The sequence below is a fragment of the Sus scrofa genome, chromosome 10 (assembly GCF_000003025.6).
Source record: "Sus scrofa isolate TJ Tabasco breed Duroc chromosome 10, Sscrofa11.1, whole genome shotgun sequence".
In the NCBI taxonomy this organism is placed as follows: Eukaryota; Metazoa; Chordata; class Mammalia; order Artiodactyla; family Suidae; genus Sus; species Sus scrofa.
This window is the reverse complement of record NC_010452.4, coordinates 32,170,673-32,193,780: the sequence shown is the minus strand read 5'-3', so window position 1 is coordinate 32,193,780 and position 23,108 is coordinate 32,170,673. Positions and strand designations below refer to the sequence as shown.

Genomic DNA, 23,108 nt, shown 5'->3' with positions numbered 1-23,108 from the left:
GCTTCCCACCATGGTACATTGAGTTAAGAATCCGACTGTAGTGGGTTGCTGCAGAGGAGTGGCTTTGATCCTGGCAGGGTGCAGTGGGTTAAAGGATCCAGCATAGCTGCGGCTCAGATTCATTCCCTGGATCAAGAACTGCCAAACGCCACCATAAAATAATAATAATAATAACAATAACAAAAGAAGCTGTTCTACAGTGGATTAGGGAGAAAATGTGAAGAAAAGATATCCCCGGTGGGTGCCCAACTGGGAGCCCATCCTAGCACTCTGGATCATTCCCCCAGCACATGTCACCACACTTATTCTACATGATCATCCCACCCTGGCCACAGCAGCTCAGATCCCATATTGCTGTTTCTATGGCATAGGCCAGCAGCTAATTCCACCCCTAGCCTGGGAACTTCCATATGCTGCAGGTGCAGCCCTAAAAAAGACCAAAAAAAAAAAAAAATGCTCAGAGAAAAAGCAAGGGGAGGAGGGCAGCCTCTAGAAGTGTGTTAGATGCTTCATGACCTTCTGCAGCTGAGAGGCCTGGCTGGGCAGCTGCTGAGAGGGTTTCCTGTCTATCCTAATAATATCCCTTGAGTCTCCATTACCTGCCCCTCCACTCTGGGTAACTTACCTTGGAAAGCAAAGGATGCAGTATTCAAAGTTTTGACAACAGCGTGCTGACCCTGTGGTCCCCTCCTCCCTGCTCTAGGCCCACCTTGAGGCCTCCAGTCCCCCATCTCCATCTCTCCCAATATCTGCCTGGACTCAGCCAAGCATCTCTTCCACACTCTCAGGTTGCTGTGCCCACCCGCCACAAGGGTCCGTGTTGCATTCCTGGAACTGGACACCCAGGCTACTGGACACAATGAAGATAACCATAAAACTCAGTGGGAGACCCAATTCACTCACTCCTTCCTGCCTACCCATAATCCTGCTCTGGTTCCTGGAGCCCCTGGCTACCACTGCAATGTGCACCTCTCCCCTCCACAGCGGGAACTCTCTCATGGATTTTTTTTTTTTACCAAAATCCACAGATGCTCAAATCCCTTATATAAAATGGCGTAGGGCAGTCAGCTCTCTGTGTCCATAGGTTCCACACCCACAGATACAGAGGGCTTAGTGTATATAGGCCCAAGTGATATCTAAGAATCATATGTGTATATTTTCCACATTTAATCCTAACAATCTTTTTTTTTTTGGTCTTTTTGCCTTTTCTAGGGCCACTCGCACGACATATGGAGGTTCCCAGGCTAGGGTTCTAATCGGAGCTGTAGCCACTGGCCTACACCAGAGCCACAGCAATGCAGGATCCGAGCTGAGTCAGTAACCTATACCACAGCTCATGGCAACGCCGGATCCTTAACCCACTGAGCAAGGCCGGAACATCATGGTTCCTAGTGGGATTCGTTAACCACTGCATCACGATGGGAACTCCTAACAATCTTTTTTCTGTCTTTTTTTATTTGGGCTGCACCTGCGGCACATGGGAAGTTCCCAGGCTACAGGTTGAATAGAACTACAGACACTGGTCTATGCCACAGCCATAGCCACTCCAGATCTGAGCCACCTCTGCAACCTACACCACAGCTCACAGCAACGCTGGATCCTTACCCCACTGAGCGAGGCCAGGGATTGAACCTGCGTCCTCATAGATGCTAGTCAAATTAAAAAAAAAAAGACTGTTAGGATTAAATGTGGAAAATATACACATATGATTCTTAGATATCACCTGAGCCACAACAGGTTCCCTCATAACAATCTTATGAGGTAAGCACTATACCCTGTTTTAGAATACTAAAGCACAGAGCCCAAAGTCACAAAACAGTAACTTGCTAGCAAGTGGCAAAACCAGGATTCAAATCCAGGTAGTCTGGTGCTCAAGTCTACGATCTTAAACACTACACTATAATGCAGGCATACCTGAGAGAGATATTTTGGGTTTAGTTCCAGACCATCTCAATTAAATGAAGATCTCAATAAAGCGAGTCACAAGAACTTTTTGGTTTCCCAGTGCACACAAAAGTTGTTTACACTATACTATAGTCTATTAAGAGTGCAATAGTATTGTTTAAAAAACCAATGTACATACCTTAATTTAAAAATACTTTAGGAGTTCCCATTGTGGCTTGGCGGTAATTAACCTGACTAGTATCCATAAGGATGTGGGTTTGATCCCTGGCCGCGCTCAGTGAGTTAAGGATCCAGAGTTGCCGTGAGCTCTGGTGTAGGTCAAAGACAAGGCTTGGATCTCGAATTGTTGTGGCTGTGGTGTAGACCGGCAGCTGCAGCTCTGAATCGACCCCTAGCCTGGGAACCTCAATGTGCTACAGGTGCAGCCCTAAAAAAGAGCAAAGAAATAAAAATAAAAACATTTTATTACTAGAAAAAGTTGAACCATCACCTCAGCCTTCAATGAGTTATAACAGTAACATTAAAGATCACTTATCATAGATCACTATAACAAACATAACAATGAAAAAGTTTGCAATGTGAGAATTACCAAAATGTGACAGAAACTCAAAGTGAGCAGATGCTGTTGGAAAAATGTCGCCAACAGACTTGCTCAATGCAGGCTTGCTACAAACCCTTACTTACTTTGTAGAAAACACAGTATTTGGGACGTGCAATAGAATGAAGTATATCAACATGCTACAGATGAGGAAAAATGTCTGTCCTGGTAGAGAGTCTTTAAACCAGCCTCAAACAGGCAGCAGTCAGCCACCCAGTGGTTTAGACACAGACAGGTTACCACTTGAGGCTTTTTAATCAACCCTAGATCCTTCCAGCACCAACCTGAGCCTACCCTTCCTGTCTCCCACCTGTGAGCTCCTGGGGGTCAAGGGCAAGGACTCCTCTTCCCCTAATCCCACCTCCACACAGCAGGCCGAGCAGAGGCTTATCAAATGGGCAGAACTTTTATTTCCTAACCCACTCCTCAGACCTCTGTCAGAAGGTAGATCAGAGTCACTGTAGGTGGAAGGCAGAATAAGCTCCTCTTAAGCAATCCAGAACTCAGCAGAGACCCCACACCTGTCACTCTTCATCACAGTCCCTTTCCACCAGCCAGAGGGAAGTTGAAGTAGGACAGGGAGGTCCACTTCTGTAACCTCAAGTCTAGATGGGGATGTTGAGCAGTTACAGGGCTTCTCAAAGAAGGCACAGCCATCCTAGACATTCAGGCCTGGAGAACAGCTTGCTTGGCAGGTCCTCAGAACCGGGTGTCTCGTGCCCTTCTTCGGGGTCGGGGGCCACAGCTGGAGCTGGGCATGGGGCCCAGGCCAGGGGGTGCCCCTGGGGGCTGATAGCCACACTCATTGGGGTCCAAGGGGTCCCGGCTGAGCAGTACCCACACCGCAGGCACATGACGGCGGACTGTGAGGGGATCTAGGCCAGTGTCAGGTGAGGTTGGCACCCAGCTGTCCTCTGTTTGCAGGAAGCGCAGCTTGGTGAGCTGGTGCAGGCCTGGTACCCGCCGTTTGACGATCTCGGCACAGCTGACAGCCTTGCCGGCAGCCCGGCCAGAACCTGAGAAGACCACATGCCGGGCGCTGCCACCCTCCAACCGCCCCAGCGCCAGTCCCAGCAGGTTGCGGATCTTGCTGCCATCTCGGACTCGCATCTCCAGGGTATCAGGAGGCAGCTGGGGCATTGGGGAAGGTGCTGGTAGTTCCACAGAGCCAGCTTTCCGGTAGTGCTCCATCTCGCTTGCTGCTGGGTCTCAATCTTGCTGCCCGCTGCAGGGAGGTGTCAGAGGAATGCTAGGCAAGGTGCCCCAGGCCATCCCCCACCCCACCCCCCATCCCTGGCTCCCTAGGACATGGCTGTGCTCCTCAACCCAGACTTCCCAGGAACAGGACCACATCCCCTCACCCCCAGAGCAGGGATGCCTGCCTCCCCCTGACAGGGGGCTGTATCCCCTTCCTCCGGACAGAGCCATAACCCTCCCCCGACCCCCGCAGTCCCAGAGACAGGACCAGATTCCCCACTGGCCGAGCCCCCTCATCCCAAGCTGCCCAGCACTGGTAACGAACTTCCTTCATCTGGGGCGCCTTGGGACAGGGCTGGGGCCCTCGGCCCAGGCTGCTTGAGAACAAGACTTTGTGCTCCTCTCCCTGGACTCTCCAAGGAGGGACGAGGACAAGGTTCCCTCACTTCGTGCTCCCGGAGGGCAGGGCCAAGCCTCTACACCCCAAGCTCCCCAAGGCAGACCCCTCTTCCAAAAGCTCCTCAAAGGCAGAAGTGACCCCCTCCCCAACTCCAGGACCTCCAGGACAGGGCCGAGCATCCCTCGCCCAAAGATCCCCTGGGTCGATTCCCCTAACCCAGGTCACTCAGTAAGTCGGGGATAGCGTGGAGGGCTGCTCGGGCTACTCCTGGCGGCCGGTCCGCGGCCGCCACCGCCCCGGGCTGCTCCCAGTGTCCAGGCGGGCGCAGCGGCCCAGCAGCCGGCCTCCCCTCTCCTGCCCCCGACTCCGGGCGCCCTCACCCCGCTGGGTTCTAGCTCTCACCACAGCAGCCACGCACTCTACCACTTCGCTCCTAGTCCAAAATGGCGCGGGACGGGGGCGCGCCGAGGCCGCGGGGCCGCGCACGCCGGACGGGGCGGGGCCTCAGGAGACAGGACCAGAGGCGACTCTGCCCACAAACTGAGAGCGGCCGCGACGGCAGCTTGTGGGTATGAGCCCAGCCGCGACGCGAGGGCCGGTGGCATGAGGGTATTAGGAGTCGTCTCCCGTCGGAAGGAAGTGAAGGATTTGACCTCTGTTGAACACAGTGCAGTAACAAAGGCAGAGCAGCGGGTTTCACTTCGGACGGGAGCAAGAGGGGGGCTGCTGCTGCGGGGACAAGAACTTTGGTCACAGAGTTCTGAGTCTAGACCTCATCTTGTGGACACTGGCGTATCACGGGGAGGTTTCATCAGGCGCAGGTCAAACCAGATCTTTTTGGCACAGCTCACTCTGGCCGCAGCGCAGAAGGGAGCGGGGACCGGCCGCATCCGCTGGTGACTCCCGGGGGCGTGTCCACATGGACCAGCGTATGATAGGGCTCAAATATTTGTTAAATTATTTGTTGAAAGAATGAACTAGAGAAATGGCAGAGTAATGGGGAGAAGTAGATTCATTTGGAAGATAACAGGAAGTAGGTTTGGCGACTGTTCCGACGGAGAAAGAGGGAAGAGTCTAGGATGACTCCCAGTATCAGACGAGCTCAATTCGAAATGCCAACGAGACCGCGCGGGTGGGGTGGAAGGCCGGCGGCGGATGAAAGGGGCCTGGAGGCACAGCAGTCCCTGAGACCACAAGGGGGCAGCAAACACTTGGTGGAGTGAAGTGCCACTGTTTCTCGGCTCCAACCTGCCCCTTCTCCTTTCCAACCACCCCCGCACCCAACTAAAATCCCCGTCTCCAAACCTCTTTTAGGCTCCCCTTCTCGGTATAGCACCAAGTAGGCTCCCCAGAAAAAAACTTAAAAGCTCCCCTCTGCCTTTGCACATGCTGCAACCTCGGCTCTCAAAGACCCTGTGTATCACCCTCCAGGGATGTCCCCCACTTTCCTTTTTCTTCTGTGCCACAAAGAACCCTGGTGCCACCTGGTCCCCTTCCCTTTTCCTTGACTGTCTCCCTAGCTAGGCTGTAAAGGGTAGGGATCAGGTGGACCCTATCTGTGTCCTTCCCACCTGGTTGGCATCTGACCTTTTTAATTTTTTTTTTTTTTTTTTTTTTTTTTCTTTTTAGGGCTACGCGTGGCATATGGAGATTCCCAGGCTAGGGGTCCAATCCAAGCTACAGCTTCTGGTCCACAGCCACAGCAACGCAAGATCTGAACCACATCTTCGACCTACACCACAGCTCTTGGCAGTGCCAGATCCTTAACCCACTGAGCGAGGCCAAGGATCAAACCTGCCACCTCCTGGTTACTAGTTGGATTCTCTCTCTCTCTTTTTCTTTTTCTTTTTTTTTTTTTTTTTTTTTTTTTTGGTCTTTTTAGGGCTGCACCTTTGGCATATGGAGGTTCCCAGGCTAGGGGTCTAATCAGAGCTGTAGCTGCTGGCCACAGCCACAGCCACAGCAATTCCAGATCCGAGCTGCATCGGCAAACTACACCACAGCTCATGGCAACACCAGATCCTTAACCCACTGAGCGAGGCCAGGGATCGAACCACAACCTCATGGTTCCTAGTCAGATTTGTTAACCACTGCACCACGACGGGAACTCCAAACAATGTCTCTCTCTTTTTATTTTTTTGGTCTTTTTGTCTTTTTAGGGTCTAGTCGGATTCACTTCTTAGGCGCCACAAGAGTAACTCTGGCATCTGACATTTAGCGTGTACTTGGTAAATGTGGGATAAATGGACACATAAACGAATGTCCACTCACATCAAGCAAATGAGAGCATTTGTCATGAGAGCTCTACATTTCCCAGAAAGCCAGACTAATGAGTATAGCTCTTGGTCCAAACTACTAGGAAGGCTGATGCCACTCTCTGGCCTCCACCACCCTTATCCCCACCACCACCCCCATCCTGGATCAGGAAGCTGGCACACTCCTTCAATGATCTCCACAGTTTATTGTCACTGGACTAGGACACTGATGAGGGGAGGGGCGCAAATAGCAAATCTCAAGTAGCAAGAGCCCCACCTAAGCCTGTCTAGGTAGGGTGTGAATCCAATAAATAGAGAGCTGCCTCTGCTCTGCCTGTTACAAGGGCAGGTTGTCCCAGGGCTTGAAGCCTGGTTGTCCTGATCCACCTGGGGTGGGCAGCAGCCATCATTCCTCGGCTGGCTTCACTTGCTTGGCAGCCTCTAGCTGGCAAAGTAGTTCATCCCACTGCACAAACTGCTTGGAGAGAAGCATTGTCTGATTGAAGGTCAAGGTGAGAACAGGAGTCTGAAAGAGGGAGTGGAGAGATTTTTGTACCTGTCGGAAGGGTGGAGGAGCAGGGGAGTAGAGAGGCTGGTTGGGATGGGATGGGAGAGCCAGAGCCAGAAATAGAAAAGGGGATAGGACTCTGGACAGCAGAAAGGATACAGTCTTGTTGTATTCCTCCAGGAGAGCCTTGGACTCCTCAGTGATCTCCACACACTGGTCCTGTGGGGCCAAGGAGTGGCAGAGAAAGGCATTGGATAAAGCCCACTTTCTATTTCCTGCCTCACCACTCCCCAGAGGGCCTAGAAAAGGTGATGTTTAACCCCAGAGCCACAAGGAGCAAATTTCTAAAGGGGCACTTGCAGGCTCTGGGATGGGTAATCTAACTGCAGTCCTAAGGCTGACAGAGAGGAATGGAATCATAGTTAAGGAAATATTCCTGCTAGTATTTATCTCCTCCTCCCCTGTCCCCTAGTTCTGAACCCCCTTTGAACTTTATACTAGGGCCTAAGAATAGTGAAAAAACAGCTCTTCCACTCATGGTCAAGGACACATCATCCCCAGGAATTCTTGGGTACCTCCCAACTTCAACCTCCTGGTGTCTCAGGATAGCCCTACTCTGTGAGGCAGGAGACCTGCATGTGGCCCTAGGCAAGTCCCTTCCCCTCTTGAAGGCAGATGGAAGACCAAGGATACACCCTAAGTTTCCCCTGAAGCTGACATTATGGGAGCCTAAGGCTGCATCCCCAGGAGGCTGGGGTGTGGACTCGGAGCCTCACTGCCTTTACTTTCCCTTCCAGTCCTCTCCCTCCCATACCTGCTGCTGGATGTGGATCTGGGCCAAGCGCTGCAGGCGGGCAGCATGCTCAGGAACGGCTGTAAAACACAACGCACACTGCCCAATGATGCTTGTGCCGTCCCCCGGGACTGCTCAATAGTCTATTAGGTCTTTGGCAGGATTAGAGTATTGAGTGGAGAAGCTAAACAAACGCCAGCTTCATCGACCACTGCAGCTGGAGGGGGGTTGGGGGGGCTCTCTCTGCCCACCCCAGTCTCACTCTAGTACCCAAAGGGGCAGGGAAGATACAGATCTCTAGAAGACCAATCCTTGGGGTTCCCAGAGTTGCCCCTTACACCCACCCCAATGCTGTGAGCAGGGCCAGGTAAAGAAAGCCCTGATTATCATGGGATCTGTTCCTTTGCTCTCAGGTCTGCCTGATCCAGGGAATAGGGAGCCTGAAAGTGGGCTGAGGATGAGTGCCAGGTCCCTAAGCTGGCCACCTAGAATCCAACACCCAGAGCCTCAGCCACCATGCTGGGCCTACAGCTTAAGGCTGTCAGATGCTCAGCAGGAAGCTGATCAGGGTAGGGAGGGGGAGATGGGAAAAATACCTCCAGAGACAGACAAGATGGATATCTGGATTCAATTAAAGCCACTGTCTGCTTGTCAAAACCAGGCCCAGGGACTGCACTCAGCAGTGCGGCAGGAAGAATTCACACACATTCACACACCTGGCAGGGACTCTTACAGCAAAATCTGGCCTCTGCAGCACCCTGCAGGACAGATGCTGAGGGGTGGAGTAGAAGATAGACAGAATCCCAGAGTTGGGGGCTGCTGGGCTTACAAAAGTATCCTTAGGACCAAATTGCCTGAGATTCTGAAACTGAGTTTTACGCCCTGACAATTTTAATCCTAATGCAGGGTAAGCATGAAGACTAGGAGCAGAGTGAAACTGAGCCCAGGGAAGTCTGCCCATCCACCCACATCCCCAAGTAGAGCAGTGGGGCTGCAGTCCCAGAGAGGTACCTTTGATGTGAGCACTGTCCAGCATGGGCACCAAGGCCTCCACCTGCTCCAGGAGCGCGACCTGGGAGAGGATAAACTGCTCCTCTGAGACACAAACAGACAAGACAGTGGCAGTGAGGCAAGCCTGAACATGGCCACTCCCATTCAAGAGGCCAAGGGCCAGGCAGGGGACACAGTGGGTCCTGGAGCTTGGGGGAGCCACTCTGCCTACTGACCCCTTCTCTACATGCACAGCCCCTCATCCTGCCTCCACCTCTCCTGGGTGCCTCTGGTCTGACCTATCTTGAGCCCAGGAGCCTCTAAGTTCCTTCAAATCCCACCTTTCTCCAAGTTTTGTAGTCTTTTTTTTTTTTTTTTTTTTAAGGGCTGTGCCAGAAACACATGAAGGTTCCCAGGCCAGGGGCTGAATTGGAGCTGTAGCTGCTGGCCTACAACACAGCCACAGCTACACCAGATCCGAGCTGTGTCTACAACCTACACCAAAGCTCACAGCAACGCCAGATCCTTAACCCATTGAGCGAGGCCAGGGATTGAACCTGTGTCTTTACGGATACTATGATTTGTTTCTGCTGAGCCACAATGGGAACTCCTCCAAGTTTTAATTTTAAGGCCTTGCCCTCTAGCCTCCTATCAACAAACTCAGAGAGCCCCTCCCAGGCCCCTGGAGACAAACTACTTCAGATTCAGGTCCCCACACCCAAGGGCTCCTGGGAAGGTCTGAAAGAGAGAATGCAGAAGACTACCAGGCAGGTTCTGCTCAGTGGATCTGAGAGACACAGACAATTACAGATTCCTGGAGAGCTGGGACAGTAACAGGAAAGTCCAATGAGCAAAGCGGGCCCTGGGCTGGCCCTGTGTACAGGGGTTTTCAATGGCTGCAGAGTGGGAAAGGTATTCAAGAAGGGAGGACTATTGGAGTTCCCGTCATGGTTCAGTGGTTAACGAATCCGACTAGGAAGCATGAGGTTGCGGGTTCGATCCCTGCCTTGCTCAGTGGGTTAAGGATCCGGCGTTGCTGTGAGCTGTGGTGTAGGCCAGCAGCTACAGCTCCATTTGACCCCTAGCCTGGGAACCTCCATATGCTGCCCTAGAAATGGCAAAAAAAAAAAAAAAAAAGGGAGGACTGTCATGTCAAACCTCTGGAGGCAAGAATGCTTGTCAAGGAGTTCCTGTCGTGGCTCAGTGGAAACGAGGCTGACTAGCATCCATGTGGATGCAAATTTGATCCCTGGCCTCGCTCAGTGGGTTAAGGATCCAGCCTTGCCGTGAGCTGTGATGTTGGTCCATGCAATGTTCTCTGCCCCCACCCTTTCCTAGAAGGTCCTCTGTTACTGACCAGAAGGAAGGAAGGTTCTGCAAGAAAATTTGAGAGGCAAGCCTTAGACAGAACACTAGAGTAGCTCCCACTGTGGGTGGCACCGTGGCCTGCAGATGGCTCCCAAGTATACATACCCAATGCCTCCTAGAGGACCACAGGACCGCCTCTGGCTTCAGCCCAGAGCCAGGCCAGATTCCAGAGAGCAGCTTTCCAGGGCTGTATCCGTGAGAGGACTGGCAGGAAGACCATTTCTGTGCCCACCTTCCCCCACAATCACCTCCCAGATGCATGTGCACATCGTGTCCAGCACTACCTGCTAAGATGAACTGCAGCTTAGAGGCATCGGGTATGGCAATGCGGTCCATGTACTCAGGATCCAGGTATTTGATCAGGTCTTCAACTAGAAAAGTAGCAAGATGGAACGTGGAAGAAGGTTGGCAAGTGTGGAATCTGAAGGATATTAGGGGAGGGGTAAGCCTGGGGAGAACCTGGAGTGAGGAGCTGACACCCACCGTGTCCATCAGCAGGCCGCCACCAGGGCCCCCATCCCCATTTCCCTGTCCCTCCCCTCCAATCACCTGCTGGCTAACCTCTAACTTTAAAGCTAGGAACACAATTGCCTCCACCACCCTGAGGCCCTCAGCATTCCCAGTGATCTATCTTCAAGGGTGGAAGGCACCTTGCCCCTTAGTGCCACCAAGACATGCCAGAGCTTTATCTGATTTCTAGTTAGTGAAGAGGTTGCTAGCTCTGGCTGAGCCAAGGTTGGGGTTCTCAGTGCCTAATTTCTTTCCTGCCTCTGAACCTTGCCTGTGAGATTCCATACCCCTCCTCCCTCCTTCCCCCAGGGGACTTTTACGCAGAGTTCTTATCCTATAACTTAAGAGGGCATTGCCATGGGCTTGGGGTTTAACCATAAAGTAGAAAGCACACCCCAATTCACCATTGCATCAGGGAAATGTCTTCACCTCCTATCCCCAAAGGGCCACTCCAGTGACCTACGTGCTGAAGGGCCTGGGCAAGGAACCAGGAAGCATAGGCTTGGGAGTGAGAGCAGGCAGGCACCTCAGGGAGGCACTTACTCTTTTTGTATAGAATCTTCACCCGCTCCCTCTTGCTGGCAATGTTCCCCAAAGCCACCTGCACCTTGACCAGCCCATCAGCCACCTACAAGGGAAGTGGAAGTTAATTCCAAGATTTACCACTTGGCTCAAGGCTTGGAGAAGATAAAGAACCCTCATCCCTCAGATTCCCAAAAAAAAACCATCCCTTTCTCTTGTATTCAAGGAGATCTCTTGTGGCGCAGTGGGTTAAGGATCTGTTGTTGTCACTGAAGCCGCTCGGGTCACTGCTGTGGCGTGGGTTTGATCTCTGGCCCAGGCACTTCCACATGCTGTGGCTACAGCCAAAAAAAACCCAAAGGTGTTCCCACTGTGGCTCAGCAGAAATGAACCCGACTGGTATCCATAAGAATGTAGGTTCCATCTCTGGCCTTGCTCAGTGGGTTAAGGATCCGGCATTGCCGTGAGCCATGGTGTAGGTCATAGACGCAGCCCGGATCTGGTGTTGCTGTGGCTCTGGTGTAGGCCAGGAGCAACAACCCTGATTAGACCCTTAGCCTGGGAACCTCCATATGCTACAAGTGTGGCCCTAAAAAGACCAAAAAAAAAAAAAAAAAGAGAGAGAGAGATTCAACCCCACCTTCCAGGAATTCTCAATGTAAAGAGGAAAACAATCATGTATTCCTTGGGGAGTTTCAAGGGTGATTGGGAGATAATCAACTATTAATTAGAGTTTAGGGGGCACTAGCATATACTATATATTCTCTGATTCCTTCCTCCTGGCTGAACCTACCTAGGCTTTAAGAGTACAGGGTGAGGAATTCCAATATCAAAGGGCTGAACAGAGGGGGAGACTAGGGAAGCGAATGATCTCACACAGGTTTTGCATTGGAGGGTAAAGAATGCCAACACGCAAGGGTCAAATATAAGAAAAGAGAGGCAAATAAGACTGAGCAGGGAGTTCCCATCATAGCTCAGTGGTAATAAAACTGAGGACCAATGAGGATGTGGGTTCCATCCTTCGCCTCCCTCAGTGGGTAAAGGATCTGGCATTGCCGCAAGCTGCGGTGGCTCAGATCTGGTGTTGCTGTGGCTGTGGCATAGGCTGGCACCTGCAGCTCCAATTCGACCCCTAGTCTGGGAACTTCCATATGTCAAGGGTGCAGCCCTAAAAAAAGAAAAAAAGAAAGAAAAGAAGAAAGAAAGAAAGAAAAAGACTGAGCAGTGCAGCTCGCGAGGCAGGAGGAAAATCAGGAAGATGTGTCACAGATGTCAAAGGGAAAGAATGTTCTGGGAAGTCAGTTCTCAAGTGGGGTACAATCTGCTAGTCACAACTAATTTCACAAGAAGTGTACAGACAGACATCATTACCTCTGAGGTACTTAACTCCAGGGTATGCCTGACACTGCACCTTCAGTGAAAGGTCTTTCCACAGCGAAAAGTGGAACAGAAGGGAACCTGGGCTGTACAGGTGTCAAAATTCAGTCACTGGTGTGAAGGACAGTCAGGCCCTATCCGAACACCCAGTATTCAATCCCTTCCCCTCCTAATCCGGGCCCTCTCAGACCTCACCTCTAAACCCCTGGAGTCTTATCCACCTCTCGTCTGCCTCTTTTGGGGTTCCTTGGACCTTTCTTTGCACAAGACATTTAGCAATTAACTACCCACGGCTTCACAGTGACCTTTCCACTGTGGGCTTCAGCTCTTACTGAAATTCTCACTAGTCAGCTTCTCCAGTGTGTCAGGTCTCGCCAGCTATCCCACGAGAGCAACGCCAGAGTCTTCAGGATGAGCCCATCTCACGCCCAGTGTCCTCCATGGGAGTGGACTCCGAGGGTCCGATATGCTCCAGGAGGTCTCGTACTTTTGTTATCTCAAAGGCCGGGTTGCGGGCAGCGGGACTGGAGCAGCAGCATCCATCCCGAAGACCAAGCCAGTAGACCGCTCTTGCTTTGCCCCAGAGAGGAACCACTGGACCCCAGATCGCTCACCTTCCGCGAGCCGCGCGACCCGCCGGGCCCGTACACCCAGCGCTCCAGCTCCTCCAAACGGGCCTGTAGCCGCTGCACATCGGTCACACCAGCCATAGCTCCAGCCGCCCCGCCTCAGCCGGGGAACTGCCAGAGGGCGGGACGTCCGTCCTAATAGAGAAGGCGGGCCAATCCGAGTGGACTGGGGCCCTCTCCTTACAGGAAGTGACGCTACGATTCAGCCCTTCGGTTCCGGAAGTGGCAGAAAGGGACGAAGAAAGGTGTCGAAGCTCCCTGGTAACCTAGGCGACGGGTATTTCTATCAGGTCCTCCCCTAACTTCCAGCCTCTACTAGTCGAAACAACCTTTGCCTTTCTTCTCCTAATTCCAGGGTACCAAAGAGGTTTCCCCATTCCATTCCCCCAAGGTTCACATAAATATACCCATTATTCTGATTGCCCATTTCCATAGATCAGTTAGACACCCCATGAGTATCGTAATCTTTTGGAGTCTTCTATGGTTCAAGCGATTAAGTGTCGTGCCCAAGGACACTCAACATTGTAGTGGCAGAATGGAGATTTGAACTCAGGCAGTCTGATTCATGAGACAGAGTTCTCCTACTCCTGGACCTTTGCTGTTCTATTTCCTGAGGGCTTCCTCTGAGAACCCCTAGCCCAACGCAGCCTGTGTATACCACATAATTCCTCCCCAACTCACAGACCCAAATAAGAAAGAAAGGAGGCACTGGAGAGGAAGGACTGCACCTTTATTATCCAGATGTGACCTGAGGGACATCGCCTTCACAACACCCCAACCCAGCCCTTCACCCCGCTCCTAAAGAGAAGCAGGTCTGACTCAAAGAGGTGGGGTCCTAGACATGACATTGACACAAGAGAGCACATGAGATGATGGGGGTTACTGGGGGCAGAACTCTTTGGTAGATGGTGCTGGAGTTGGCCAGGGAGGAGGGGCCCTCTCTTTGCAATGAGGTAGATGTAGCATCTAAAGAAATCTCTTTGGCTTCAAGTCCACATGGCATGGGGGGAAGGGGTCATCTCCCAGGGTTGGGTAGTAGTTTGGGCACCCTGGAAGAATAGGTTGCGGGGTGTCTCCTGCCCCCTCAGCAAGGGGGCTGAGACTCTTAATTTCAAATGGAAGCTCTCAGGGTGAGGTGCTGGAAGGGGGCCCCGTCGGGGGTGGGGGTGCAGGGTTGGTTGGGCCTTGGGAAGCTGGCACGGTCTGGCGACGGGCAAACAGGACGCCTGGCAAAGGGGTGAGGAGAGGGTAGAGGGCAAACACAAGCAGGAAAAGATGAGGCAAAGGAACAGAAGAGAGAAGCAAAAGTCAGCGTCCTGATTGCTAGAAGACCACACACACAGTCCTGCCACAACCAATGAGCACAAGCCCCTTGGGTAAGCTAAAGACTTGTACAATATAAATGGCCTTGAACAAGTAAACAAGAAATATCTACACTGATACACAGGCCCATAACAAGATGTCTCATGATACCCATGCCAGAGAAGTCATGCCTTGGAACCCATGCCATGTAGATACCCCCTTTAACCCATGCCAGTGTAGCAATACCCTGAACCCCATGTTACCCATGCAATCTGGATATCCTTGAACCTCATGCTAGTAGAGAAAGTCTAAAATCCCCATGCCAGTGTAAATACCCCTGACCTCATGCCAGTATAGACAGCCTGCAGTACCCATACCAGTGTAGACCACCCCGTTGATCTCTAGGGCCATGTTGATACTGCTGATACCACTGCCTGCCAGATTGAGAGGCCCATCCAACCGCTCTTCTGTCCAAGAGGGGGCAGAGGAGTCACATTTTGAGGAATCAGACTTCAGATTTACAACCTCCCCCCTCCATCCCTATAGACAGCCCCCATTCCACTTCAGTCCCACACCTGTCATCACACAGTTGTCTACTGAGGGATCTATCTGCCCCACCTCCAATGCCTATCAAGTGACGGGTCCGTCCTCCCTTATTGCACCGGCCCTAAGCCCTCTCAGCAACAAGCCTCTCCTCACCCCTGAGGGGAATCTTGCCACGGGACAGGAAACTGGGGGGTGCCCCATGTCGAGGTGGGTCCATGGGCCCCATCAGCACAGCCCTCTTCTCTGGGGGCTCCTCTGGTGCCACCTTTTCCCGTGCAGGTCCAAAGGCCAGGCCCACAGGCAGTGCCAGTCGAGGGGTTGGAATTCCGCTTTCCTCTGGAAGAACAGGTCATTTAGCGCCCCTGGCCCAACCAGCTCTGTCTCTGCATTTGGTTCTCCCTACAGGCCTGAGACCAAAGGAGGTCACTGAAGCCCAGGCACCAAGTTCAATCTCCCATCTCAGCATAGAGGCTCTGAAGCTGGAAACCCCAAAAGGCCAATATATCTGAGTAGGTTGGTCCAAGACAATTTGGGGGATTGCCTTATGCTTGGTTGATAACCAGGAAAAACAGGAGGCATAAACCACATGCAGATAGAAGCCCTGGTGTGGAATGAAGCTGCTGAGGATAAAGGATCTTTTCCTGAGCCTCAGCTCCACACCGCAGTAACCCATATCCCAGAACTCCCAAGGCTTCACTGACCTCCAAATATCAGGGCCCCTAAACCTTAACGTGCACCAAACCTCAATGTCCCCATCAGTCCTTACTGTCCCCATATTTCTATGCCTCCCAGACCCCCGAGTTCCCACACTTTAATGTTCCCGCCTAGGTCTCAGACCCTCAAAGCACAGCCTCTATCCCCCACACACCTTTCTTAACTGGGCTGGGGCTCAGCTGTGCGCAGGCGTGCGCCGGTAGGCCGGAGGCGGAGCCCTGAGCAGAGCGAGGGGCGGGCGTGGGCGTGGCCGAGGGTGGGGCGGGGCCGGGGCCCAAGGCGGGGCCCGGAGTGCCCCGAGGGGGCGGTCCAGCCAAGCCGAAGAGCGGGGTCGCGTTGTAAGCCTGACGACGCCCCTCGCGCCGGTTGCTGTCGATGGCGGCCTGGAGCTCCCCGGGGGAGCTAAGAGCCTGCGTCTCGCATTCGTAGGGGTACAGGTACTTCATGTACCTAGGAGCGGAGTGGGGCGGGGTGGAGTGGGAGGCTGGGCTCAGCTGATCAAGGCCCATACTCGGACGCCAACCCCCCGACCCTCCACGTCCCGCGCCCTGGCCCCCCCTTCCCTTCCCCTTTCCCTCCCCCTTCCCCCTTCCCTCCCCCTTTCCCCTTCCCCTTCCCCTCTTCCCCCTCTTCCCCCCCTTCCACCGCTAGCGCGCGCTCATGGCCTCACTGGGTGCGTAGAGTAAAGGCAGCCGACGTGATGGTGGTGGGCAGGCTGAGGCCGCGCGTGACCTCCCGCCACACCTTGCGGTTGATGACTTCCACCAGACCGCCTTTGGCCGTCACCAAGCGAAACAGCGCGTACAGGTCCAGCACCTGCTTCGCCATGATGGGCACACGGTTCACCGGCGTTCCTGGTGGGGGCGGGGTGGATAGAGACTCAGGACACCAAGACTAAGACATTATCTGCGGCACCCTCAGGGACTGAAGGAGTCCGCTGCCTGGACCTGCCTGGACGAGGCCTGGGTACCGGGCAGGACCTTCGAGAAAGGAAAGGAAGAGGGAGAGATGGGAAGGTGGGAATACAGGCAGAGCCCACAGAGCCTCCAACCTGGATGGAAGGACCGGGGGCGGGGCGGGGGGCAGGGTGCGGCGCGGGCGCGCGGCTTGACCAGTGGTTGGCAAACTTCTGTAAAGGGCCAGATACATGATATAGGTTTTAGGCTTTGCAGGCCAAACGGTCTCTGTTAGAACTACTCCACTCTGCCACTGAAGCCTGAAAGCAGCTGTAGACGATATTTAAAGGATCGCGCGCAGCTCTGTTGCAATAAAACTTTGTTTACAGATTCTGATTATTATTCATCATTTCATTTCCCCCCACTATTTAAAAATGTGAAAACCATTTTTTTTTCTCTTTCGTGGGCAGTTAGATTTGGCCCTGTAGGCTTTAGTTAGCCGACCTCGGGGTAGACCATAGGAAGGACTTCCTGACAGTGCTGAAAAGCCGGACTCCGCTAAACAGCCCTGGGGTGGCTGCCAGAGGCCAGGGAAGAGTGGATAGGAGAAGCAGCAGCCCCCACCTCCCTGCCTCGGCTCGCCGACTCCGCAGTCCGCACCGCCCCCGCTGGCCAGTCCTGACAAAGGGGCCTGTCTGTGCTGAGCGATGGGCCCCAGTTAATTCCTTACCGATCCCGTCCCCTTCCGCTGCCGCCTTTGGACCCGAACAATTAGCTGCGGCCTGATTAATGGGGGGAAATTATCGGCCCCGCGGGACTCCCTCCCCTTCCCCCCCCCACCCCGCAAAGGGAGCAGAGGAAGGCAGGGACCTGAAGGAGACAGAGCTGGGGGGGATGGGGGGCTGCGATCTGCCCAGACCACCCAACTCCATCCCACCCCTAGTGGAGGGGAGACCTGAAAGGAGGAAGGAGCAGAGAGAGGACACTGGGACCAGAATGACTGAGCCTTGATGGGGAGCAAAAGGACCAGGAGCCCCAGCAAGGATCCCTGGTTAGGAAGGGACCTGAAAGGGGTGCTGGGCCTGGGGTGGGGGCCCTAGGGACTTTGGCCAGCAGCAGCACTAGGGGAGGGGAGGGGCAGTGCAGCCAGTTAATTAGCGGCTTATCAGGCCGCACTCGGAGTGAGTTAATTAGCTTTGTAGAGAGAGATAATGAGTCAGTCTTCGGACCCATGAATCTGGGGAGAAGCCTAAGTGATGGACTGCTGCCGCCCACCCTGATCCCCTCCTGGACCCTTCCTGCATTCTCTTCTAGCTCTGTGGTTCCTGGAAACGAATTCCTTCTTCACAGCCCCTGCCTACCCCTGGAAAGTCCTTCCTTCAGTCTAATTCCAGTCCTTCTTGCTGCAGAATGTGTTGGGTGTTTCCTGCCTGAGGCCAGGGGGAACTGGGAGACAAGCCTGGAGGAAGGGCCAGGGAAGACCGAGGCATTCCCAGGCTCCCAGTTCTGGGAACCACCCCCAACCCAGGCCAGCTCCCCACCAGTTTTCCCCTTCCACCCTCCCAATTGATCTCACACTCATTAACCTGCCAGTGGGCTGGCCACTAATTAATCCCTGGGTGGAGAAGGGGGGGCAGGGTCAGAGGTTAAAGACGCTATTGAGGGCCCAAAGGATAGGTGCTGCCAAGCTCAGGCCTCTGCAAAGAGGACCCAAACCGAAGACTAAACCCCTAGGGTTTCCCTTCTGCAAATCTGGTAAGTGGAGGTCCTTCCCTCACATCACCTCACTCACCCCTCTTCTGCATGAAGCTAAACAGGTCGTCCAGAAATTCTTTCCTCTTGGGGTCTGCATCGAGCTCGTACAGCTGGGGAAAAACTGGCGTCATTTTCCAGTCCTGCTCCCCCCACCTCCCTGGAACCCTTTGGACCGCAATCCCTCAATAAGGGTCCTCAGCTGAAGGGGTACGTAGGGTCTGAGATGCAGAATTCCTAAGAGAGCCCTGGGCTCTCTCCCCTGGGAGCAGGTAGGGCACTTCCCCCCCCCGCCCCCGCCATACACACAGAAACCCTCTACTGGCCACTGGTGTCCTGGGCAGCTCAAACCACCCATCTGAAGAGTAGGGGAAGAGAGAAAGCCACAGAGAGGTTCAGCTGGCCTTCCAGAGCCCCATGGAGGAAGTCAAGCTGGGGCTGTGTTCCACATTGAGGAAATTCGCAGATACATCTGAGCCACTCATTCACTCTCATTCATTCCTGCAAGGGCTTCTTGCACACACATCTCTGTGTGCCAGGGCTATAGATGAGAACCAGAGATGCCTCTAAGCCATCCCCCAGGCAGGGTTGAATGCTCAGAAAAGCTCCTGGGTTGAAACCTGGGGCTTCTCAGCCCATATTCTGGTCTGATCTCCTTCCAGATACAGTAACCTGCCCACTGCAGAAGCTGCCATAGACCCAGGACCTGCAGGGTCAGGACTTGAAAGGTCCAGGGGTCACCCCACTCTTTCTCAATCTTCTGGAGCCCTACTTTCAGTATCACCTCTCAAACACCCCCAGGAAGGACAGTCCTGACAGTAAAAGAATCTTTTAGCCAGAGTAACAGTCCTTGAGTAACACCACCAGGTAACACTCCATCCCCCAATAAGAACTCTGAGAGTAAAAAACACCCATTAGATTTTAAATCAACTATACTTCAATAAAATATTTTAAAACGAGGGGGGAAAAAACACCCATAAGTAACAAACCCGAAAGATCTACTTTTGTTTGTTTGTTTTTTGGCTTCACCCTCAGCATGCAGAAGATCCTGGGCCAGGGATCGAATCCCTGCCATGGCAGTGACCCAAGACAGAGCAGTGACAACGCCGGATTCTTAACCCACTGAGCCACCAGGGTGGACCCTAAGTCTTAGATGAATATATGCAAATAACACACACATTCTCCAAGTAATAATCCCCAGAATATATCCAGGAGAAACAGTCACTAGAGCCACATCTCCAGAGTAACAGAGCCCAGAGTAACACTCCCAGTTTCACACTAATGCCACAGATAACTACCCACAGAGTAACACTTCTGGAAATGACCCAAAGCCAACACTGTACGAGTAACACCACCAGAATAGCACACCTAGAATCACAGCCCTGCGTGATACCTTCTTAATGACAGCCTAGAGCAGTGCCTAGAATAACATCCACATGGGTTCTGCAGGGATGAAGAACCTCAAATTAAGGCACTGTGAGTACGATCTTGTCACTCCCAACTGCACGGGGGCCCTTTAGTCACACTGCGGCTGTAGTGGCCATCGTAGTCTGGGAACTGTCAGCCATAGAACTCAGGCCAGCAAGAGGATTTGGATGGGAAGAATGCGACGAGGAAGAGTCGAGGGGGGTATCAGCTTGCCAAAGGAGTGGCAATCTCTCTATTCTGCTTCAAAGACAGAAGTAGGCAGCCCACAACACCCCCACTGGTCACTGGAATATGACCTTGTGACTTGATGTGTGGGAAAGTAGGGTAGCGCTGGCACTGGAATCCCCAGTTCACAGATCCCCCTCCCTCGGAATTCTTCAAGGCTCCTATACCCCTCCCACTTTCCCTTCCAGCCTCACCAAGAACCTCCAGATTGTCGGCCTCCATGTTTCTGGGCGTCTCCTGCACCTCTTAGTGTGTGTCTATGCACTTCTTTCTGTGTCTCGATGTGTCTCTCCCTCCCCATCCCTGTCCCTGTCTATCCTTCAGTCTTCCCACTGTCTCTCTCCAGGCCTCTGTGTCTCTGTCTTTCCATCCTGCAGAACGCAGTGGGGGTCGGTGGGCTACTCATCACCTTGCCCTGCTTTTGCCCAGAGAGTAGGAAGGGGGAGGTCCCCTGATGCTGAGAGGGTCCTACCTGCTTGAACTGCTCCTCATAGGTCCACTCATGGGGATGAGGTCCAGGGGGCTGACTGGAAGGTGAGCTGGTATCCTGGGTCCCTGGATGGCTCTCCCCCTCGGCTGCCTCATCCTCTGGCCCAGCTTCCTCTCCCTCTTCATCCTCTTGAGCATCCTCTTCTTCCTCAGCTCCAACCTTCCCCAAGCCCCCCTCAGGGGCCTGCAGGGTCCGGGTGCCAGGAAAGGAAGGTCGTGGTGGTGGTGGTGGTGGTGGGCGTGGAGGGGCCAGTGGCCCCACCCTCTGGGCCAGCCGGGCCGCCTGCTGTCTTTGCAGGGCCTCCATTACAGCTTCCAGGCGCAGTCCCCCCACTGCTGGGGGTGCTGGCACCAGGCGGGGCCCTGAGGAAAGGGCTGCCTGTGGGGGAGGGAATTACGGGTGTTGGGGCCCTGCTCCCCCACAACCCCCAGCATAAGAGGTGGCAGTCATGGAGTCAGGGAGGTACAGCAGGACCATAAGGAAGAAGGCGGAAAGAGAGCTCTCCCAGAGGTCGTCGGCAGAGAGAAAGCCAGCAGGAGAGACAGAGACAAGACCCAAAGAGACAGAAATGGGCATTGACTGAGGACAGATAGAGACTGAGCAGATCAAAGAGGGTGATGAGGCTCGAGAAACAGAGAGAGATGGAGGAGAGAGGAAGATCCAAGAGAGACAATAACAGGGAGATACAGGGATAGAAATGGAGATGCGACAGAGATATGGAGAGAGACAAGAGACTGAGAGGGACCACTGTGGAGAGAAGCAGAGATAGGGAGAGATGAGATTGACAGATGGATTGAGTAGAGAGACAGAGAAGGTAAGAGATGGAGGAGCAAGAGAAAAATATCAAAGACCTGAGTGACAAGCGGTCCAGGGACAGAGACAGAGGCAGAGAGAAACAGTGAGACCAGGGTTGAGAGAGACGGAGAAAGACCGAAGCAGCAGGAGACAGAGACAGAAGAAAGATTAGAAAGAGACAGGGTGAGACAGTAAAATAGAGGGGGACAGAAAACAGACGGGGCAGAGACGCAGAGGACTAGAACCAAGGAGGAGCGGGAACAGGATGCCTGCCGGGGGCAGAGCCCGGAACGGGACAGGGACGGCAGGGTCTCCACGCCCGCTCTCTGGCTCCCCGCGGCCACACTCACCAGCCTGGCGCGGCCCGCTGTCCCCGGTGTCTCCACGGCGCTCCCTCTGCTCCGCCCGCCTCTCGGGCGTCCCCTTCTCGGCTCGGTTCCCTGTGCGGGGTCCCCCACCTTGCGCTCCCGCCGCCGCCGCGGTGCGCTTCTCCGGCCGCGGTGCGCTCACTCGCTGCTCTGCTGGCGGCGGCCGCGGGGGCGGGACCCGAGCCCGGCAGGGCGGGCGGGGGCGCGGGGTGGAGGAGAGGCCCGGGTGGGCTTGGCCTCTCCCAGGCCCCCAACAGGTGTCTCCCACCCTCCTCACAGCCAGTTTCACGGGGGAGGGGGCGCTGGAGAGCAAAGGAGAGTGAGGCACCCACCACCCCTGAACTCTGGACTAGGGCCCCGCCTGGCCTCATAGGTCCAGAGGCCCCCACAACACCCTCCCTCAGTGCCCGGCATCCACACACAAACATTTGTGTTCATACACAAACACACGCTGTCACAAGTTCAAGGTACACAGCTGCCCCGACTCACATACTTGGTTACATAGACACTATAGCGCCAATGGCCTGGGCAGGATGTGACGGCCAGGTGTACCTCTCTGCAGGGGTAAGGCCAGGTACCACCCAGGGTACCTGGGTGAGTGTGGAAGGCCCGAGGGAACCGAAGCGTCTCCCCCTGTCCAGGTGCTGCCCCCAACTGCCTGCCTGGGAGCTGCAGTTTGCACAATATGCGAACATGGTGGGGGAATCACTTTTGCATCCACACACTCAGAGGTGTCTGAGCTGATTCCTCACCAGCAGCAGGGTACACATTCCACTTGCAGATAGAGAGCCACACAGTTTTTTTTTGGGTGGCACTGGAGGCATGTGGAAGTTTCTGGGCAGAGACCAGATCTGAGCCACACCAGTGACAACACCGATCCTTAACGGCTAGGCCACCAGGGACTTCAGCTTTTAGCTCTTTTTATGTTCTATTATGGATATTTTTTTTTTCTTTTTTCTTTTGGTCTTTTTTTTTTTTTTTTTGGTCTTTTCTAGGGCCGCACCCCTTGGCATATGTAGGTTCCCAAGCTAGGGGTCTAATCGGAGCTGTAGCCACTGGCCTATGCCAGGGCCACAGCAACTTGGGATTCGAGCAGACGTGGCCTGGATCCCATGTTGCTGTGACTGTGGCGTGGGCCGGCGGCTGCAGCTCTGATTAGACGCCTAGCCTGGGAACCTCCATGTGCCACGGGAGTGGCCCAAGAAATGGCAAAAAGAAAAAAAAAAAAAAAAGCACTGAGGGTAACACGAAGGCAATGCTCTGTAGGAATAATGCCTGGCATGGGTGTGAAACTCTGCTTCGTGAAACTCAGCACCAAGGAGCATCCCTGAACTTATTCATATCCAGGGAAGCACACTGGTCTCAGGGCCAAGATTCCTCTAATAGGCAGAAACTCAGGTGTGACTTTTTGACTCTTCTCTCCTCCACCCTCTTCCACCCAGGCTCCTCTCAGACTGTGCTTGCCTTGGTCTGAACCACCAGCTCTTCTTTTTTGGTCTTTTTAGGACCACACCCTTGGCATATGGAGGTTCCCAGGCTA

General features: G+C 53.8%; 3 protein-coding genes across 8 annotated transcripts; all 3 read right to left on the bottom strand.

Annotated features, from left to right (window-relative positions):
* RPP25L (ribonuclease P/MRP subunit p25 like) lies at positions 2,352-4,599 on the bottom strand. 2 transcript variants are annotated; one of them, XM_003130658.4, is made up of 2 exons: positions 4,503-4,599; positions 2,352-3,728 (listed from the first exon to the last, which is right to left on the bottom strand). In XM_003130658.4, exon 2 carries the CDS (start codon positions 3,692-3,694, stop codon positions 3,203-3,205), a length of 492 nt encoding a protein of 163 aa, XP_003130706.1. In that variant the 5' UTR covers positions 3,695-3,728; positions 4,503-4,599; the 3' UTR covers positions 2,352-3,202. The 2 variants fall into 2 exon arrangements, with proteins under 2 accessions (XP_003130706.1, XP_003130709.1); XM_003130661.4 differs by having other exon boundaries at positions 4,481-4,590.
* DCTN3 (dynactin subunit 3) lies at positions 6,542-13,224 on the bottom strand. Of its 3 annotated transcripts, XM_003130656.3 has the most exons (7): positions 13,038-13,224; positions 11,068-11,152; positions 10,299-10,385; positions 8,668-8,751; positions 7,678-7,736; positions 7,023-7,082; positions 6,542-6,851 (listed from the first exon to the last, which is right to left on the bottom strand). In XM_003130656.3, the coding sequence occupies exons 1-7, from the start codon at positions 13,131-13,133 to the stop codon at positions 6,762-6,764; spliced, it is 561 nt and encodes a 186-aa protein (XP_003130704.1). In that variant the 5' UTR covers positions 13,134-13,224; the 3' UTR covers positions 6,542-6,761. The 3 variants fall into 3 exon arrangements, 2 of the variants coding, with proteins under 2 accessions (XP_003130704.1, XP_005668106.1); XR_002336315.1 differs by having other exon boundaries at positions 8,668-10,385; XM_005668049.2 differs by having other exon boundaries at positions 6,542-7,082.
* ARID3C (AT-rich interaction domain 3C) lies at positions 6,542-22,548 on the bottom strand. 3 transcript variants are annotated; one of them, XM_003130671.4, is made up of 12 exons: positions 20,388-22,548; positions 18,303-18,375; positions 16,285-16,468; positions 15,769-16,064; positions 15,054-15,236; positions 14,732-14,821; positions 13,038-14,278; positions 11,068-11,152; positions 8,668-10,385; positions 7,678-7,736; positions 7,023-7,082; positions 6,542-6,851 (listed from the first exon to the last, which is right to left on the bottom strand). In XM_003130671.4, exons 1-7 carry the CDS (start codon positions 20,709-20,711, stop codon positions 14,178-14,180), a joined length of 1,251 nt encoding a protein of 416 aa, XP_003130719.1. In that variant the 5' UTR covers positions 20,712-22,548; the 3' UTR covers positions 6,542-6,851; positions 7,023-7,082; positions 7,678-7,736; positions 8,668-10,385; positions 11,068-11,152; positions 13,038-14,177. The 3 variants fall into 3 exon arrangements, with proteins under 3 accessions (XP_003130719.1, XP_020920334.1, XP_005668105.1); XM_021064675.1 differs by lacking the exon at positions 14,732-14,821 and having other exon boundaries at positions 20,388-20,783; positions 21,551-22,548; XM_005668048.3 differs by lacking the exon at positions 14,732-14,821.

What these genes read in the sequence shown, in the direction of transcription:
- ARID3C (XM_003130671.4), bottom strand. Translation starts at nt 20,711, where the DNA reads ATGGAGGCCCTGCAAAGACAGCAGGCGGCCCGGCTGGCCCAGAGGGTG. An exon ending in ATGAGGAGCAGTTCAAGCAG is followed by an intron (nt 18,376 to 20,387) that starts GTAGGACCCTCT and finishes GTTTTTCCCCAG; the next exon opens with CTGTACGAGCTCGATGCAGA. An exon ending in CAACGGGGTGGTCTACACTG is followed by an intron (nt 14,279 to 14,731) that starts GTATGGGTACTG and finishes CCCCTTTGCCAG; the next exon opens with GCGTCCTGTTTGCCCGTCGC.
- DCTN3 (XM_005668049.2), bottom strand. Translation starts at nt 13,133, where the DNA reads ATGGCTGGTGTGACCGATGTGCAGCGGCTACAGGCCCGTTTGGAGGAG. An exon ending in GCTGCAGTTCATCTTAGCAG is followed by an intron (nt 8,752 to 10,298) that starts GTAGTGCTGGAC and finishes TTTGTGTCTCAG; the next exon opens with AGGAGCAGTTTATCCTCTCC. An exon ending in AGATCCACATCCAGCAGCAG is followed by an intron (nt 7,083 to 7,677) that starts GTATGGGAGGGA and finishes TTGGCCCCACAG; the next exon opens with GACCAGTGTGTGGAGATCAC.
- RPP25L (XM_003130658.4), bottom strand. Translation starts at nt 3,694, where the DNA reads ATGGAGCACTACCGGAAAGCTGGCTCTGTGGAACTACCAGCACCTTCC.